The 19,593-nt window shown below is 42.5% G+C and overlaps 1 protein-coding gene and 1 pseudogene across 1 annotated transcript; one reads left to right on the top strand and one right to left on the bottom strand.

Annotated features, from left to right (window-relative positions):
• The first annotated feature begins 9,577 nt into the window (after positions 1-9,577).
• LOC128588988 (heterogeneous nuclear ribonucleoprotein A1-like) lies at positions 9,578-11,335 on the top strand. Its single transcript, XM_053595841.1, has one exon. It carries the CDS (start codon positions 9,640-9,642, stop codon positions 10,567-10,569), a length of 930 nt encoding a protein of 309 aa, XP_053451816.1. The 5' UTR covers positions 9,578-9,639; the 3' UTR covers positions 10,570-11,335.
• Positions 11,336-14,175: 2,840 nt separating this feature from the next.
• Positions 14,176-15,442, bottom strand: LOC128590849 (S100P-binding protein-like; annotated as a pseudogene).
• Between the last annotated feature and the right edge of the window lie 4,151 nt (positions 15,443-19,593).

Here is a 19,593-nt window from a genome sequence, read left to right as displayed (position 1 = left end):
GAAACACTTAACGTGTAATGCAACAACGTTACATTTTCCTCTCTGGCTTTTTTCCAAATTTGGGCTTTTCTTCAGTTCCACAGAATGATTCTATTTTCATAAGACATACGCTGAAACAAAAGGTAAACTTATGCCACTCAGACAATCCCACTATTCCAAAGATATCTGCACCAAATATGAAACACAGATGATCAGAAGATGGTCTGATTATCCTGACTGTGGCTGGGAATATGACAGTTGGGGATGGGTAATGTTTCAGCTTCTGGGGGCTTCCGTAAGAAATGACCAGAAATGGGTGACTTAAAACAACAGAATTTTATTTTCTCATGATTTTGAAGGCCAGGGCTCCTACATCCAAGTGTTGGCAGGACCAGCCTCCCTTGGAAGGCTCTAGGAGGGGATCCTTCATTGCCTCTTCCACCGTCTGGTGGCGTGGCCCGAGGAGGCCCTTGGTTTGTGGCAGTGTCACTCCAATCTCTACCTCCACTTTCCTGAGAGTCTTCATGTGGCCGTGTCCCCCAGGTGTCAAGTCCCAAAGGCACTTGTCAGCAGATTTAGGGGTTACCACAATCTAGGATGATCTCATCTCAAGTTCTTTAACTTAATTATATCTGCAAAGATCTTTTCTTTCAAATAACAGTATATTCCAGGTTCTTGAGGTTAACACATGAACAAATCTTTTTGCGAGGCCTCTGTCCAACACACTACAGATAGTGTTACTCTCTTTTTGGATCACAGTACCCATAAGTATATACTGCTTTAAATTTCCCTTTCGAAGGGTCCACCTTAAAATGTCAACTCATTCACAGAAGTACTGAGTTGGGTAAAGGGAGACTTTAATTATCTACTATCTAATTATTATTAGACAGACTTTAATTATCTACTATCTATTACTAGGAATAATCCCATGTTTTATTGCTGTAGTTTAATAACCTCAAAATAGGAAAGTGAGTCATCAGAATATTTGATTTTTGTTTTCTTTTTGTACCTTTTATCATTCCACTCAGAGGCAGCACCTGCTGATGAATGTCTCTCTTATTTTTAAACCATTTGGAAGACTTTCTGCGTATATGCCACTGGATGAAAATAAACAATAAAGGAAGCAACGTTTGGCAGTTGTTTGTTACCGTTGAACACTGTAAAATCATTTACAATATTCCACCTTGGGTTATGCTCACCAGTTGTTCCTACTTCCTGAAATGAGGGTTTCATGGAGGAAAATTTAATTTACCTACAAAGCCTTGAAAAGAAAGTCAGGTCTCAGAAAGATGGATTATCTAAATAAAAGACACAACAGCCATTTAAACTTGTTTAAATGCCCATGGTTACCAATTTTACACTTAACTGGCGAAAAAGTGACAATTTTTTTTCAGGACAAGAATGGTCACAAGTCCATAGATGTCAGCACTGTAAATGTTATGTGTAAAACCAACCTTCTCTCCTCTCCCTCCCTTCCTTCCTTCCACTAATCCAGATTCCAGTTCATGGCCCTAATTGTGGAGAGAGGTGAAGGCAGAGCAACCGGATAGTTACCTGGTTATTAAATGACGGTTGTCTGGTCATCTGATGTCATCCTGTTGTCAGTGGTGGTGGAGTGGACAGCCCCGTAGGGCACTGAACGTGGAGTGTGTTCTGAGTGAGTCTGCCAGGTCTCTGTAGCTACCACTGTGGGTGGGTCAGCACACGGGTCCTGCATATAAGGACGAGACAGGAGCACCTGACGGATCTTTGTTGAGCTTTTCCCCTCTCCCTCATCTTGCCAAAAAGTGAAATATTTTCCTCAGTTTTCTGTTTTTGGTTTGGTTTTCACTTTTTGTCTGTACCCAATCAGGGTATTCAGGTCAAAGACACATCCAACACCCAGTCTGGGATATACTTGAGAGGTGAGAAGAAAACTCAGAGAACACACAGTGTCTGTCATTCCTCCAGTCCAGAGGTCACTAGTCAGCATTCTTCTCTTTAGCTTTATATTTGCCATGGACTTGTTCCAGGGAAAGTTGGATTTGGGAGGAAGGATTAGGGAAAATTGAATCTACGCCACTTTGTTTCTGAACACAAATTGGCCAGAGATATTGTCTGTTCTCCTCCAAAATGTAATGAGGCATTAACATATTTTGGGTAAGACCTGGATGGCTCCCAAAAGAACCACTTGACATCAAGGTGGCCATTATTCATTATGTAAAAGAATAAAACCAGGCACCAAATGAGATACCAATATTTGTGAGAGACCCACACGATGTTCACAGAGGAAAAAGAAAATTCAATCCACATGTTGCTGTAGAGAGGTACATATAATTACCATAGGAAATTCAAAATAACATGAGAGCCATTTTGAAAAACATCTCTGGGTAATGTTGTCAAGTAATTTGTCACCTGAAGTTGAAAAGAAATGCTTCTATTAATGCATATGACAATTCAACTTGTGCACACTGGGGCTGTCCCAGCCGTCTAAGATATATATTCAGCTTATCTTCAAGAAATGTTCAGGCTGGACATGGTGGCTCATGCCTATAATCTCAGCACTCTAGGAGGCCAAGGCAGGAGGATCACTTGAGCTCCCAAGTTTGAGACCAGCCTGAACAAGAAGAAGACCACCACCTCTACTAAAAGTAGAAAAACTAGCTGACTGTGGTGGTGGGCACTTGTATTTCCCACACCTTGGGAAAGTGAGGCAGAAGGATTGCATGAGCCAAGGAGTTTGAGGTTGGTGTGAACTATGATGAGGCCACAGCACTCTACCCAGGGTGAGTGAGACTCTGTTTCTTTTGTTTGTTTGTTTGTTTGTTTTTTAGAGATAGAGTCTCACTTTTTTGGTAGAGTGCCATGGCATCATGGCTCATAGCAACCTCCAACTCCTGAGCTTAGGTGATTCTCTTGCTTCAGCCCCCCCAGTAGCTGGGACTGCAGGTGCCCACCACAATGACCAGCTATTTTTTTGTTGCAGTTTGGCCAGGGCCGGGTTCGAACCCTCCACCCTCAGTATATGGGGCCAGCACCCTACCCACTGAACCACAGGTGCCACCCGAGACTCTGTTTCAAAAAGAAAGAAAGGAAGGAAGGAAGGACTTGGCGCCTGTTTCTCAGTGGTTAGGGCACCAGCCCATGCACTGGGGCTGGTGGGTAGGAATCCAAACCAGGCCTACTAAAAACAACAATGACAACAACAAAAACAACAACAACAAAAATAGCCAGACATTGTGCTGCGTGCCTGTAGTCCCAGCTACTTGGGAGGCTGAGGAAAGAATCGCTTAAGCCCAAGAGTTGGAGGTTGCTGTCAGCTGTGACACCATGGCACTGTAGCAAGGATGACATAGTGAGACTCTGTCTCAAAGCAAACAAAAAAAAAGGCAGGAAGAAAGATTTTTGTTGTAATTGTTTACTGTGGAAATGTTTTCAAATATTCATATGTTTAGAGGATGGTATAATGAACACATTTCCCTCCTCACCTACATTCAAGAACTACTGTCAAATGGTGGCCTGTTTTCATTTTATGGATGCTCCCTCTTGCCCTCTTCCCTGTCAGCATTTAAGAGCCAGTTCCAGGCAGTTTCCAGACTGGTCCCTTGATCTACATGCTAATCACTCTCCTTCTGTGCTTCTCTCCCTCTCCCCCACCCTCGCCCACAACACCATCCCACAACCACTCACCCATGTGTTTCTTTTCCTTTCTTTTCATTGTAGCTCTGATAGTGCAGCTCTTCCAGCAGGTGTACCTGTGATGAGCCTGCATGCACACTGACCAGCTCAGAAGAAGCGGTCACAAGGGCTATGGCTCCAGCCCCAAGCTCTCCCCTGGGCCAATGTTTTCATAGCTCTGGCCTCATAATGACAGTGACCGAAAAACTGTGGAATGTGAAGACCTTACTCTTGGTGCACTGGCTTGGGGTATTCCTGTTCTGTTCTGGACACATGGAGGGCGAGCACCCTCATTACCACAACCCCCCAGAGGTGGTGATACCCTTGAAGGTGACAGGCACTGCCAGAGGCAAGAAGGCCCCCGGCTGGCTCTCCTATAGCCTGCACTTCGGGGGCCAGGAGCACATCATCCACCTGAGAGTCAAGAGGAGTCTGCTGTCTCCACAGCTGTCTGTGTTCACCTACACGGACCAGGGCGCTGTCCTGGAGGACCAGCCTTTTGTCCAGAATGACTGCTACTATCACGGTCACGTGGAGGGGGACCCAGAATCTCTGGTTGCTCTCAGCACCTATTTTGGGGGCTTTCGGGGAATATTACAGATAAGTGACATCGTTTATGAAATCAAGCCCATGATGTTTTCTACCACATTTGAACATTTGGTCTATATAATCGATGGCAAGGAGACACAATATCCAACCATAAGATCTGGACTCAGGAAAAATGAAGTCAAGTGCCATACACAATTCCAGGAACCCAATGAATTTTTCCGGACTCCAAGTTCTTATGAGGGCTGGTGGGTCCACATTAGGGTCATTGAATTTGTGATAGTGGTCGATTCTTATTTATACAAACGCTATGAAAGAAATGAGTCAAAGTTGATGGAAGATCTCTACGTCCTCATTAATATAGTGAATTCCATCCACACAGTCATCGGCAATCATGTTTTATTAATCAGTCTGGAGATCTGGTCACAACAGAATCCCTTTATCGTAGATGATCCAAACTTCTCTGCCCCCGAGTTCTGCAGGTGGAAATGGACAACCACTTATGCCAAACTACGACACGACATAGCACATCTCTTCATGAATCGGGCATTGAGAGGGTTATCTGGCTCGGGCTTAACCAGAGGATCCTGTACGGGACTGCGTAACTGTGCCATTATCACCTTTTGGAACAAAACCCTGGTCAGATCCGCAATTGCCACAGCTCACCACCTGGGCCACAACGTGGGCATGCCTCATGACAGAGGCGCATGTACCTGCTCGCACCCCAAGTGTATCATGCATGAGGACAACCCGCCCACGACGAAATTCAGCAACTGTAGCTATGAGTACTTTTACCAGTACACGGTGCGGACCACAAAGTGTTTGCTGGAACACTTCCACATAAGAGACATCTTCAACCGGAAGCGGTGCGGGAACGGCGTGGTGGAAGGAGAAGAGCAGTGTGACTGCGGCCTTTTGAAGCACTGTGCCAAAGACCCCTGCTGCATGCCTGACTGCACCCTGACCCAAGGCTCGGCCTGCGCCTACGGGCTCTGCTGCAAAAACTGCCAGTTCCTGCCGTCGGGGGAGCTGTGCCGAAACGTGGTCAATGAGTGCGACCTTCCCGAGTGGTGCAACGGCACCTACCACAAGTGTCCCGACGACGTGTACGTGGAAGACGGGATCCCCTGCAACGACAGGTCTTACTGCTACGAAAAGCGGTGCAACGACCGTGACCAACACTGCCAGCAAATTTTTGGCAAAGAGGCCAAGAACGCTGACCAGTCCTGCTACAAACGTGTGAACACCCAGGGTACCCGAGTCGGCCACTGCGGTATCAACGGCTCCATTTACCTAAAATGTGGCAAGTCGGACATCCTGTGCGGGCGCCTACAGTGTGAGAACGTAAAACAGCTCCCCTCTCTGAGCGACCACACAACAGTGTATTTGTCTAACTTCAGTGACGGCACGTGCTGGGGTACTGACTACCATATTGGGATGAAGATACCGGACATCGGGGAAGTGAAAGATGGCACAGAATGTGGTCAGGATCATATGTGCATCAGGCAGCATTGTGTGCACATAGCCTTCCTGGACAGCGATTGCTCACCTCAGCTTTGTAACATGAGGGGCATCTGTAACAATAAACATCATTGCCACTGCAACTACCTGTGGGACCCTCCCCACTGTGTGATAAAAGGCTACGGAGGCAGTATTGACAGTGGCCCTCCACCTAAAACACAGAGGAAAAGGAAGTTTTGTTTCCCATGTCTACTGGTGTTGCTTCTCATCCTGCTTATTTTGTTATGTTGCCTTTATTACATGCTTTGCGGGAAAAAATCAAAGAAGGAGAAAAAGCAGAAAGAAGTGAAAGCAAAAGAAAAGCTGAAGAGTGCTCCACCCAGCAGAGCACCGTCCGTGGTCAGTCAAGAAAAGGAAAAAGTGCCAAGTGCTCAACCCAGCAGGGCGCCATCCGTGGTCAGTCAAGAAAAGGAAAAAGTGCCAAGTGCTCAACCCAGCAGGGCGCCATCTGTGATGAGTCAAGAAGAGAAAAAGATGCAACCTGGAAAAGAAAAAGTGCCAAGTGCTCAACCCAGCAGGGCGCCATCCGTGGTCAGTCAAGAGGGGAAACCAAAGCAGCCTCAGAAAGAAAAGGAAAAACTGCAGAAGCCGCCCAGCAGGGCGCCTTCTTCTCGGAGCCAAGGTTCCCGAAAACAGTCCCCCGCACCGATTCCAAAAACTGGATCCAAAAAAGGCCATTAAAAAAATTAAGTCCTAGCAAGTTTCTACTTACTCTTTATTGTTTTAAATAATCTGAAGTGTGTGTTTGTTTGTGTTTCTGAAATTTGCTCTTCAGATTTCCACAAACTTTTCAAGGCCTGGGACATCCATTTTCTCCCTTCTTGTCAGTGTTTCTTGAATAACAAATTTTTACCCTGGCAGCAGCACGTGTCAGCCTCAGAGAGACCAGCACAGCTGTCTCCTGTGTAACGCCCAGGCTTCTGGCTTCCAGTGCTCTGAGCTCTTTACCAATATCCCAGACTTGCAGCAATAATGATCTCCACATCTCAGGTGAGTGAGGTCCCTCCTACAGCCTTCCAGGGGCTGGTCACCCCAAGCTCTGCCATTTTCTCCTAACTCCTGAATGAAATCTCCCTCTTGCAGTTAATGCTGTACTTAGTACCCAGTTAGTAGCATGGGGTGTTTGCTCTCACTTGTTCTGTTCATCAGCAGCTATTAGCCCAATGACTTGTGGAGGGAAAAGAAACCACACTCTGTAAAATAATTGAGGGTTTATTCTGAGCCAAACTTGAGGATCATGACCTGGAGCCACACTCAAGAAGCCATGAGGAAGTGGACACTCGGTGGGGGGTGGGGGCGGTTTGGTTTTATATATTTTAGGGAGACAGGAATCACAGGTGACGTCATACATCAATACAGGGAAAACTCTACATTGGTTTGTCTCAGAAAAGTGGGACATCTGGAAACAGGAGCTTACAGGTTCTAGAGGATTTATCGATTCTTCTTTTTTGTTTTGAGACAGAGTCTCACTATGTTGCCCTCAGTAGAGTGTAGTGGTGTCACAGCTCACAGTAACCTCAAACTTGTGCACTTGCGTCACAGCTCACAGCAACATCAAACTCCTGCACTTAAGCAATTCTCTTGGCTATTTTTGTTGTTGTTGCTGTTTAGCTGGCCCAGGCCAGGTTCGAACCCACCAATCTCTGTGTATGTGGCTGGCACCATAAGCACTGTGCTATGGGTGCTGAGCCATGATTTAAAGATTCTTTAAGTGACAATTGGCTAAAAGAGTTAGGCTTTGTCTGAAAGGCCAAGAGTTAGTGAAAAGGGATTCTTAAGCTAAAGAGTCTATCTTTGGAAACAGTACCCACAGATTTAAGTGGTCTGCTGTATATATTAAGGACCTGCAGGTAGGTCTTCCATAGCCTGAGGCCTGTTAGTGACTCACAGAGGACATCTCTATGAAGGGCTGGGGGCTTGATGAGGCCTGTCTGATCTCCTTTCTTATGGCCAGCAATTAAGTTTCAGGGATCACCTTTGGCTGAGAGGGATCCACTTAGTCGCTGTGATGAGGAGCCTTAAGATTTTATTTTAGTTCACAAGTCTAGGAAGTTTAAATGCTACTTTTCCTATCTGTGGGCAGGGTTTCTTGGGGAAGTGTGTCACAATTTGCAAGAAGTCTACAGGCAGAAAATAATCCTAAAATTAGCACAAGAATAAGGTCCTTCCAGTTTTTGCCTCAGGTGCTCTCTACCCAAGAAAGAATGGCCCAGAACCTTTCCAGCTGCTTTGTTCCTGACCTTGCTAAAGCCCAGAGGCTGTGGCCTGGAAAGGGCAGCCTGTTTGTGCCTAGAGACACAGGGTGTCTCTAGGGCAGCCTGTTTTTGCCTAGGGTCTGATTTCTGAGCTCACACAGGCCTGGAGAATGGTAGGGGTGGGGTGCTATCCCTGTCTTACTCTGCGTTGGGGAACCCTGTATCAATAGGGTGCAGTTTCCAAAGGAAGAAATCTCTATAATCTTGTTGTACTTGGGAATCAAAGATCTAGGTTAGAGTTTTTCAACTTTCTTTATCACACAGCACACTTGAACCTCTATTTAAACTTCTGGGGCACACTTACAGTATGTTGATGAAAAGAAAGTGTTAAAAAAAGTATATACTTACTGTGCTTCAAACATCTTTCAAAAATAATTTAATTAATTGATCTTTAAAATTTTTTGAGGCACACCTAAGATCTTCTCACCGCACACCAGTTGGAAATCACTGATCTAGTGGAATATTTAAATCATGGTCCATGGATTCCCTGGAATACCTTTAAGATTTTTTTTTAAAAAGCAAGTGGCCTGCACTGATAAATGAAAAGATGTTGATGGTGAATGGCTTTTAAAATAGTAAATTAAACAATAATTCATGCTAAGAAAAACATCAAAAAGCAATCCATGTTGCCAAGGATGTGGAGAAAAGGGAATGTTGATGGTAGAAATGTAAATTAGTACAACCTCTAGGTAAAATAGTATGGATATTTCTCAAAGTAAAAATAGGTCTACCATTTGATCTGGCAATTGATGTTACTCAAGTATAGAAAAAAATCCAATATGTCATTTATGTGAGTGGCATTTAAAAACGAGTTCAGCATGGACACAGAGAGTACAATAATCAACACCAGAGACTCTAAAAGTGGGAGGGTGAGATGTGAGGGAGGGATAAAAAATCAACTATTGGATACAAGATACACTGTTTGGATGTTGGGCATAGGGGCAGAACTTGCCCTTTTCCCCTAGGTTGGTTTGCTGAAAAGATACCCTGTGCATGGGGAGTAAAAGGGGGGGCACTCGACCAGTAGAGATCTCACAGACCACCAAGGCTTGTACAAAAGGTTTTTATTGGCGAGGGAGGGATCCTGCGGAGCAGCACCAAGGAGGAGAGAAAAGAAGGGGGGGATAAAAGAGAGAGAGAGGAAAGAGAGAGAGGAAGGAGAAGGGGGGAGAGAGAGGAGAGACCGAGACAGAGAGAGAGAGAGAGCGCGAGAGAGGAGGGGAGTGGTTAGGGGAAGTCTTAGAATGGTGATGGGATGGTAGAATAGCCAATAAGGAGTTACTGCTCTGGCAGGAAGAGCTGCTAGGGGCAGGCCAGAAGTTTGAAATTTTCAGTGGGTAACTGTAACTTTAAGAGTGAGACAGTTAATCTTGGTCTATAGAGAGTAGGAGGGACTTTTCTGGGGGAGGGGCTTTCTCTGGGGCAATTACGTAGCAGGGAGAATGATTTCCCAAAGTCTCAGTAATAATCAGTGGCTTTTAAAGATGCCTTTTAGAATGAATTGGGGAGAGAAACTGGAAAGTATACTTTTAGCAAGTGGTTGCTAAGGGGGGGATGGATAGATGGAGGGAAACAAATTGATTTGAAAATTAACTGGAGAGATACGTTCATTAGCTTACTCCTTTCTGCCTGTGGACGCTGCCGAGGAAGCATCGTAAAAGTCTCTCTTCCCACTGCCGTCATGTCTAAGTCAGAGTCTCCTAAAGAGCCCGAACAGCTGCGGAAGCTACTCATTGGAGGGTTGAGCTTTGAAAAGACTGATGAGAGTCTGAGGAGCCATTTTGAGCAATGGGGAACGCTCACAGACTGCGTGGTAATGAGAGATCCAAACACCAAGCGCTCCAGGGGCTTTGGGTTTGTCACATACGCCACCGTGGAGGAGGTGGATGCAGCAATGAATGCAAGGCCACACAAAGTGGATGGAAGAGTTGTGGAACCAAAGAGAGCTGTTTCCAGAGAGGATTCTCAAAGACCTCGTGCCCACTTAACTGTGGAAAAGATCTTTGTTGGTGGCATTAAAGAAGATACTGAAGAACATCACTTAAGAGACTATTTTGAACAGTATGGGAAAATTGAAGTGATTGAAATCATGACTGACCGAGGCAGTGGCAAGAAGAGGGGCTTTGCTTTTGTTACGTTTGATGACCATGATTCTGTGGATAAGATTGTCATTCAGAAATACCATACTGTGAATGGCCACAACTGTGAAGTAAGGAAAGCCCTGTCAAAGCAAGAGATGGCTAGTGCTTCGTCCAGCCAAAGAGGTCGAAGTGGTTCTGGAAACTTTGGTGGGGGTCATGGAGGTGGTTTTGGTGGAAACGACAACTTTGGCCATGGAGGAAACTTCAGTGGTCATGGTGGCTTTGGTGGCAGCCGTGGTGGTGGTGGATATGGTGGCAGTGGGGATGGCTACAATGGATTTGGTAATGATGGAAGCAATTTTGGAGGTGGTGGAAGTTACAATGATTTTGGCAATTACAACAATCAGTCATCAAATTTTGGAGCTATGAAGGGAGGAAATTTTGGAGGCAGAAGCTCTGGCCCTTATGGTGGTGGCGCCCAATACTTTGCCAAACCACGAAACCAAGGTGGGTTATGGTGGTTCCAGTAGCAGCAGTAGCTATGGCAGTGGCAGAAGGTTTTAATTATTCCCAGGAAACAAAGCTTAGCAGGAGAGGAGAGCCAGAGAAGTGACAGGAAGCTACAGGTTACAACAGATTTGTGAACTCAGCCAAGCACAGTGGTGGCAGGGCCTTGCTGCTACAAAGAAGACATGTTTTAGACAATACTCATGTGTATGGGCAAAAAACTCGAGGACTGTATTTGTGACTAATTAATTGTATAACAGGTTATTTTAGTTTCTGTTCTGTGGAAAGTGTAAAGCATTCCAACAAAGGGTTTTAATGTAGATTTTTTTTTTTTTTGCACCCATGCTGTTGATTGCTAAATGTAATAGTCTGATCATGATGCTGAATAAATGTGTCTTTTTTTTTTTTTTTTTTAATGTGCTGTGTAAAGTTAGTCTACTCTGAAGCCATTTTGGTAAACTTTCCAAAAGTGTGAAGCTAGAATTCCTTCAGGGTGATGCCAGGTTCTATTTGAAATTCATTTACAACCTGCTTGGGTGAAGAAGCCATTGTCTTCAGAAACCTTGGTATAGTTGAACTGAGGGTTACTGCTGTGACCTGAAGCTTACCATTTAAAGGGGTCATCCAAGGAAAATCATGGAATTATTGGTTATAAAGGTGATTGTTGGCATATCCTATGCAATATATCTAAATTGAATAATGGTACCAGATAAAATTACAGATGAGAATGAAGCTTGTGTATCTACCATTATCATGTGTAATCAATAAACGATTTAATTCTCTTGAAAAAAAAAAAGAAAAGAAAATTAACTGGAGAGACAGGTATTGTGGTTCAAATGAGCTTGTAGCCGGGTCTTTTAGCCTGTGATAAGGAGGCCAGAAGGCTTTTCTGAAGCTAAATCAGATTACTCAGGTTTTAGATAGAGGCCAGTGATTTCTTATCAAAAATGGCCTTTAATTTAAAATATTCTTTATACCAAAGAATCATATTTTGGGGTGAAATTTCCTTAGCTCCTTCATTCATAGCTAAAAGCCCAGACATGGCCACTGCATGATATATCAATGTTACAAAACTGCATTTGTACCTCCTCAATCTTTATTTACTTTTTATTATATTTTAACATTTTAATTACTTTTCTTTTTTTTTCCTTTTTTTTTGCCACTCACAGAACTTTATTTCTTTTCACTGACATTAAATACAACTGCTACAAGGGAAAAAACATGATAAAGAGGAGGAACCCAAACATTAGCTTCATAATTGATTCTGACAACAATGCAATTAAATCAGGGTCTGCATTAAATGCAAAACTACAAGTTATTTCAGACTCCTTACTTGCAAGTAAACTATGTAAACAGAACATTTGTACTCTGCTTTGTCAAGACCTCTGTGGTGAGAGAATGTCATCACAGATGAAGAAAGCTAGGTGGACAGTTACATGCATGTAACCATTATTCAAATAAAAAATACAGCAAGAATTCTACCTGAAATACTAAAAAGGCAACATCAAATATTTGGATAGGCAGCTCTGAAAAGTAATGAAAACCCCAGGTTCTACCCACTACCATCTTTAAGGCAAATAAGCCAGATAATGAATTTTCTTTGGCTTTGTTTTTTTTCTTCTTAAAGAATACCATGTCAACCGCTAGAAAACAGCTCTTTCCTCCCTGAGTTCAACAGTTTAATTAAGCTGCTAAAGCTTTGGAAAAACAGAATTGTTTGAGCTAAGAGGGAATGTGATTGTCACATATTCTAGTTAACCTGTCACTCATTTGATTTGGCAAAGACAGTGCTCCTGTTACACATTCAGTATTAAACACCCCTGTACCAGAAGGGCAGGAACTCGAGTCTTAGAATTTTGCCTAAGCAAAATGCTGTCCCTTTACTCGTTGGGTTATCTGTGGGGAACTTGACAGCTATAATGCTAGCTATTCCAGCTTGATTTAATTTTAACTATGTTATGGTCCCAAAGGTGGATGATTGGCATGTCTCATTGTAAGCTAATTTAGGGCAGCCTGGAAAAGTGACCAACATAGTAAATACAAATTATGTCAACTGAAATATTGGTATTTTGACTACTGCCTTTGAATAGAACCTCTCCTTTGCAATTTGGTCCTAGAATCTAAAACAATATCTAAGGAAAAGAGAATTCTTGGCTAGATAAACAGTAAATACGTAGGGACATCCATCCAAATTTACAGGTGGTCTGAATGACCAAGCTATTCCCAAGTCAGTTTCTAACATGGAATAGGATGTTTAAGATGCATTACCACATATAAAGATGGGGTTGATGAAACTATAAAACCAGATAAAGGCTACAGCAATTACAACAACTTCAGAAATGAGCGGTAGCACAAATGCCAGACTGCAACGTTCCAAAATGATGTCTAAGCTACCCATGAAGAGAGTAACAAGATCCTAAGACATCCATTAAGACAGATGCACAAAGTCAGTCAACTTTGGTTAGAATACCAACCCTTAATGTCAGATAATGCATAATACATAGGCTTAGTCACAACTGTATTAGACCCACTTTAACAATTACATGAAATTATGTATCAAGGGTTTGACCAAACAACATGGTAACATCCGGGGTCTAAAGGCACATTAACTAATAATGGAGACAAAAGAGTGCCCCCTCCAAAGTTTCTCTCACAGGATGGAGGCTTTGAGACCAACACCTACATTTATTACTTCAAATACCAAACCCATGCCTAAAGCTGGGATTCAGTAGATGAAACTGAAGACCAACGGACAACACAGTGGCAATGGCCTGTCCTAGAGTCAAGACTCTGAGCAGCTCTTCAATAAACAGGTATATCCATGCCTAACAGTATACAGGAATGCTGCCAACAGAGCCCTAAGGAGCACAGTGATCGTGAGCTGGAGGGTAGGGTGAGAATCCTTGAAGGGCAAAGGGGACAACCAGTCAAAAGACCACAAAGTACTCAACAGGAGTTAGTCATAAGTCTTCTGTCAGAGTTAATCTGTGTAAGATTTGTAAAGACTAATGTGCAAAATAAGTTTAATGAGAAATGAAACACAAACAAAAATAAATAAAGGCAGCTAGTAAGTACAGAAAGGAGAGGAGAGGAGAGGAATTACACTTTTAATTAGTTCTTCCATCAGAATTTTTCTCCTACTCCAAATGTCCTGGATATTTAAAATACTGGAGGATATTCAGAGATTCAAGTAAAGAGTGACTTATATCCATTCACAAGTCATCAGTAATAACACTGGCTCAGAGCCTGGTAAAGAATCTCCTCTTTACAAGAGCTTAAAAGAGGACTCCTTTTGGGCAGTGCAAGTACACTTCACCTCTGCAGAGAGGTGGGTGTTATGCTTGAGCTTCAGTGGTTTGGTTTAATACTGGATTTCAAGAAGCAGCCACCTTCAATTTAAATAACACAAAAATAATATCAACTGAACACTGCTTTACCACAGACACACAGACACACATAAAATCAGGAGAAACCTCGTACCAAAACATTCAACTCAGCAATGGGCATTTCCAAAAGGTGACAAGTTTTTAAATAAAAGTCTTGTAAAAAGTAAAATTCAAAATCTATGAAGCACAAAACAGCAGAAGAAAATGAGATGCTGCTCTTGACAGGACCCTGGATAGGGACCTTCACTGCTCATGGGATGGGACAAATGGATTGTATGAGAAATTTGGGAGATGCTGGAACCGATGGTGGCTTCGCATGTTCCTGTCAACCCACTGTGTGAGACTGTATCTTTTCAGAGTTTTCTGTTGGTGAGCGTACTTTCTCATGGTGCAGTCTGAAGGATGCTGCCCTTTTGGGTTTTGCATGAACCCAACTTGATGATGAACTTCCATCAAGGTATATAGCTCCTTCCAGGGACCTTGGTTAGAGTCCTTTGGGTCTTCTATATGTTTTGCAATGACACTCCTGAGATAAATTTGCTTCTGCTGTTCTAGATTTGATTGTGAAAATGTTGGAACATTAGTCCTGGTTTTGGTCTGTAGAATAGAAATGAGTTTGGCTAGTCTTTTCTCATTGCCTTTCATTTTCCCAGAATCCTTGTCAAGAACATATTTGTTTGATGAAATGGAAACTTCGTTTCACCACTTGGTTCATGTGATCCACCTTTTCTCCAGGATGAGGCAACATTAGGAGTTTCTGAACTGTCTGAGATCTGGGAGAATGCAGGTGTAGGTTTCTTGCTGTTAGGCATAGCTTTATCAGAGACAGATTGTTAAAAAGTATTGTTTGAAGTAGAAGAGAGTGAAGGCCTTTCCCAAGCAGAGTTACTGGGCCTGATCCCTTCAGATTCAGGGCAAAGTTTGCTCTCATTTGAGCTAAGACCAACTTCTCTCAGTTACCCCCAAGGGAGGAGGATTTTTCAGTATCTTTGGACAAATCAGTTTGGTCCTTATCAAGGACAGAATCACAAACTGTTGGATTAAATGGTGCAGCAGTTACTTTTACTTTTCTAAGATTCTTTTCTATAGCAGAGCATCTATTTAATGGTTTAGTGGGAGTTGATCCATGGCCAACTGAGGTACTTAGTGGAGGTGGTTTAAAGCCAGAGGTCTCAGCTACTGGTCCCAAGCTATACAATACATTTTTCTTTGGGGAAGTATCAAGTCGAATTTGAATCCTTCTTTCTCCCTTTTCATCATGTCTGCTCTCATCCTTACACAAACCTCCTTCTCAGGAAGAATCATCTTCTGAAGGCTCATCAGTCTTCAAGAGCTCCTCAGTCTCCTCCTCTGTGTAAGTATAATGGCCATCAACTTCTTCTCCATCAAACAGCTCCAACAAGGAGTCATCCAATACGTCTGCATCCAAAGAACCCCAAGAAAATAGGGCATTGTCTTTAGGGAAGAGGGAAGTAGCAGAAGACCCACCAGAGGGCACTAGTGAGCACATTCATATTGTGTGGAGCTGCTGAAGTGATCTCTGCCTTTGCCATGAAACCAAGTGGAAAAATGTTTCAGCTCCTGCTAGCTGTTCCTTTCAGGAGTCTTGTCAAAATGATTGACTCTCACAGTCCTCTAGAAGCCGGGCCAATGCCTGGGTGAATGACTGCCTAATTTTTTCTTTCTAAGAGAGTCTCATTCTGCGCACTGGATAGAGTGCTATGGCGTCATAGCTCATTGCAACCTTAAACTCCCGGGCTCAAGCAATTCTCATGCCTTAGCCTTCCAAGTATCCGGGACTATAGGCACCTGCCACTGTGGCCTCTTAGTTTTTCTACTTCTTGTAGAGATGGAGTCTTACTCTTGCTCAGGTTGGTCTCTAACTCCAGAAGTCAAGGGATACTTTCACCTCAGCCTCCCAGATTTCTGGAATTGCAGGTGTGAACAACCTCACCTGGCCTCATGGAGCATTTTAAATATGACTTTTCTCAAAATGTAGCATTTGGATGTGTATCTATCTGACTTATTGAAACACACATTTCACTACTCAGTCAAACCACACTCCCTCTCCATGTTTCTTTCCCCATTACACTGACATTTCACTCCTGGAAAAGGCTTAGCGTTTGTTACAAAACTATTAGGGACTAACGTTATTCCTAATAAATCCTTTATAGAAACTCAAGTGATTATCTTGCAGCTAACTACAGAAAACAGCAATTCACATGCCTTTCAAAATGAAAGTTGAAAATACCTTTACAAAGAGCATGCAAATAACTGGAAGTATTTTACCTGGAGAGGTAAAATAGTGCAGTTTCTTTCAGCTTACTCAGTGAAAAAGGTCAATTTATGGTTTACAGTTTCAGTGCTTTCTCATTGGGTAACATCAATATTTGGTATTAAAAAATATTGTGTTAACTAAAGATTATTCACCTCTGATATACATTTGCCACCTGCAAGAGTTGCATGAGTTCACATTTCTACAGAGTACACATAGTTAATCCTTGAGGTTGTATATATTTCAACATAATATAATAACATAATAAGACATTTTCCCTACTTTCCTTCAACAGATTACACAACTATGAACTTGTTTGTTCATAACTCAAAAAGACCTGGGGAAATGACATTAAAAAACAGTCAATTAGAGAAAACCACACTACTCAGTTAAGTATAATATTAACCAAACCAGTCCTTTACAGTCATTCTTTAAATAAGGCCTAGTGCATAAAGAAAATTTAATGGATCCAAGCTTATGCTTATGAGTACTTAATGAAAGTTCTCCTAAATTCCACTCTGATCTGACATCTAGATGATAAAACATTATTATACAGCCATTCAATTAGATCAGATAAAATGAAATGCTCCTGGTCAGATTTGCTTCCTCCAGGAGCTACTGTTATGGATGTAGGGTGAAAATGCAATGTTCCAATGGGGAATATTGTAGGTGTGGGCTTACTAGCATAAATGTCTGAAGGAAAGATATCAACGGATGTCAAACGTTCTCAGCGATAAGCACAGCTAACTGCTCAAAGTAAGATCTTATTTCTTTGGATGACACCACAAGCAAGCAGTCCTAGCACGTTGCTATTAAATTTACTCCCAGATTGGTTATTTTTTCCCTTATCCTCTTTCCAATGCTATTATTTTTTTCTTTTGAGACAGTCTCACTCCTTTCCCCAGGCTAGAGTGCCATGGTGTCAACATACCTCACAGCAACCTTGAACCACTGGGCTCAAGCAATCCTCCTGCCTGAGCCTCCCAAGTAGCTGGCACCCACCACCACACCCAGCTAGTTTATTCTATTTTAGTAGAGACATGGTCTCGCTCTTGCTCAGGCTGTTCTGGAACTCCTGAGCACATGCAATCCACCCACCTCAGCCACTCAGAGTGCTGGAATTACAGGCATGATCCACCTCACCAGCCTCCAAATACAGTTTTTACACTTTTCTGCTAACAATAGTCCCAAGACTCTTTTCTCTGTGTTAGGGAACAAATTCATGTGATGATAATAAATGACTTTAGCTATTTGACAACAGTCACCAGTGGTCATGGATGGCTGGATCCTACAGGGAAATTTTCATATTGAGGAGGATATTTTTTCTGTGCATTAAAGTGCTGGAAGCGTTTCCCAATAAGGCTGAAGGGTGGGCAGAAACACTGAATTTGAGGTGACCTCAGCATATACACATAAGGTGCTGCTAGGATGGGTATGAGGACATTTGTCTTGTTTATTCACTGGAAGACAATTCAGAGATAAAATTGTACGGTACAGTAGCAACAGACCAGAATGGAGTGAGGACGCTAATCGTCCATGGACTGATGGTTCTTGTTGCTAAGCAACTGACTCTAGAACTTAAGAAACTGACAAACGGGGAAGAGATCTACCCTTCTCTTTGCCGGGAGAAGCTTCAAATAAAAGCTTTTCTTCATAATTATGGCTAGTGAAAAGGATGGTGAGCCTTCTAATTCTTTGCCTGGTAAGTCCCTCAGGCACTTGGCTGGAAAGGAGGGAGGTGCTCTGTGTGTCTGTATGCTCATGAACATGCCTCTGAATTCTCTGTTGCCCAGGGTTCAGCTTTTGTTTATCCCAGTTATAACCTAAGAATAGGGAGAAAGGGGAAAGGGAGGGGAAGGAGGGGGAGGGAGGGGGAAGGAAGGGGATTAATGGGATTACACCTGCCGTGCATCTTACAAGGGTATATGTGAATCCTAGTAAATGTGGAATGTAAAGGTCTTAGCAAAATAACTAAGAAAATGCTGCAAAAGCTATGTTAACTAATGTGATGAAAATGTGTCAAACAATCTATGAACCAAGTGTATGTTGCCCCACGATCATACTAATGTACACAGCTATGGTTTAATAAAAATAAATAAAAAAAAAAAAGAAAGAAATGAAAAAAAAAAAAAGAAACACAAGCCCCTTAGTAGTTCCTTGTCTTTTACATTCATTCAATGTCCAGTAAAGGTTTAAAAATGTCCTGCTTCAGAAATTATAATACTGAGTAGGCTATGCATCAAAACAAGCAAAAGTACTTAATTTATGGTTTTGGTTTTGTTTGTTTGTTTTGTCTTGTTTTCTCAGATTAATTAGGTTACAATGTTTGCATTTGTTAGGTAAAGCCACTGTGGTAGTCGTGTTCTGCACCCGGGAGGTGTGTCATGTACCCTTTCATTGTGGCTGATTGGTAGGAGCTTACCCCTCCCCCTGCCATCCCCTCCTTACCCTTCTACTTCCTCTTCCCTCCCTGCAACTTGAATTGAATTAAGTTTTTCTCTTATGAGGACTGTCAGGACCGCAGAAATGATCACGGGAGACACAGATTGACAGTAAACACTGCAAGAGGTGAGGCTAACCATAAATGCAGGATAGCCCCGAGCACTTCTCACAGAGTTCTTTTATTGAGAAGATACATAATGGGTGGAAAGATTACTAAGCAAAGACACAGCAGAGGCTGTGTGCTCGGGAAAATGAGAATAGGTGTCAAGAGATTATGTACTCAAAGAAATGATCTTAAAGGGTGGTAAGGGAAATGATCTCCCAAAATACTACATGCAATTTTTCTCCACTAATCCTTGAAGGAACTGCCAGAAAATGCTTAATGTTTAACATCAGCCTTACTAGTGCAGGACTGATCTTTGCTTCTCCAGGATTACTGAGTTACTTGGTGGCCTGCCTTCCAAGTCACAAGAGATTTCCAGGAGAATGTCTTGTTCTCAGTAATTCCTCAGATGAGTTATAATATTGGTGGCTGTTGTAGTAAGTATGATGTTTAATCCTCTATAGTGGACATGTATTAGTTCTTCTACTGGCTTCATATTTGCTTTTCCATTCTTATACTTTACTAAGAAGATTGTGTTTCAACTCCATCCAGGTTAAGAAAAAAGATGTAGTCTCCATCTTTTTATGGCTGAATACTATCCCTTGGTATACATATACCACAGTTCGTTAATCCATTCCTGGATTGTTGAATATTTAGGTTGTTTCCACATCTCGGCCATTGTGAATTAAGCTGTGATAAAAAATCTAGTGCAAATGTCCTTATGATAAGATATGATGCCTAGTAATGGGAATGCAGGATCAAAAGGAAGATCTATTTTGAATTCTTTGAAGATTCAGAGGAGTCAGAAATCTAAGTATAGATTTTATTTATTAGAAGGAGC

Source organism: Nycticebus coucang, chromosome 1 (assembly GCF_027406575.1).
Source record: "Nycticebus coucang isolate mNycCou1 chromosome 1, mNycCou1.pri, whole genome shotgun sequence".
NCBI classification, from domain to species: domain Eukaryota; kingdom Metazoa; phylum Chordata; class Mammalia; order Primates; family Lorisidae; genus Nycticebus; species Nycticebus coucang.
Note: the sequence above shows the minus strand (reverse complement) of the source record. Positions and strands in the feature narration are given on the sequence as shown.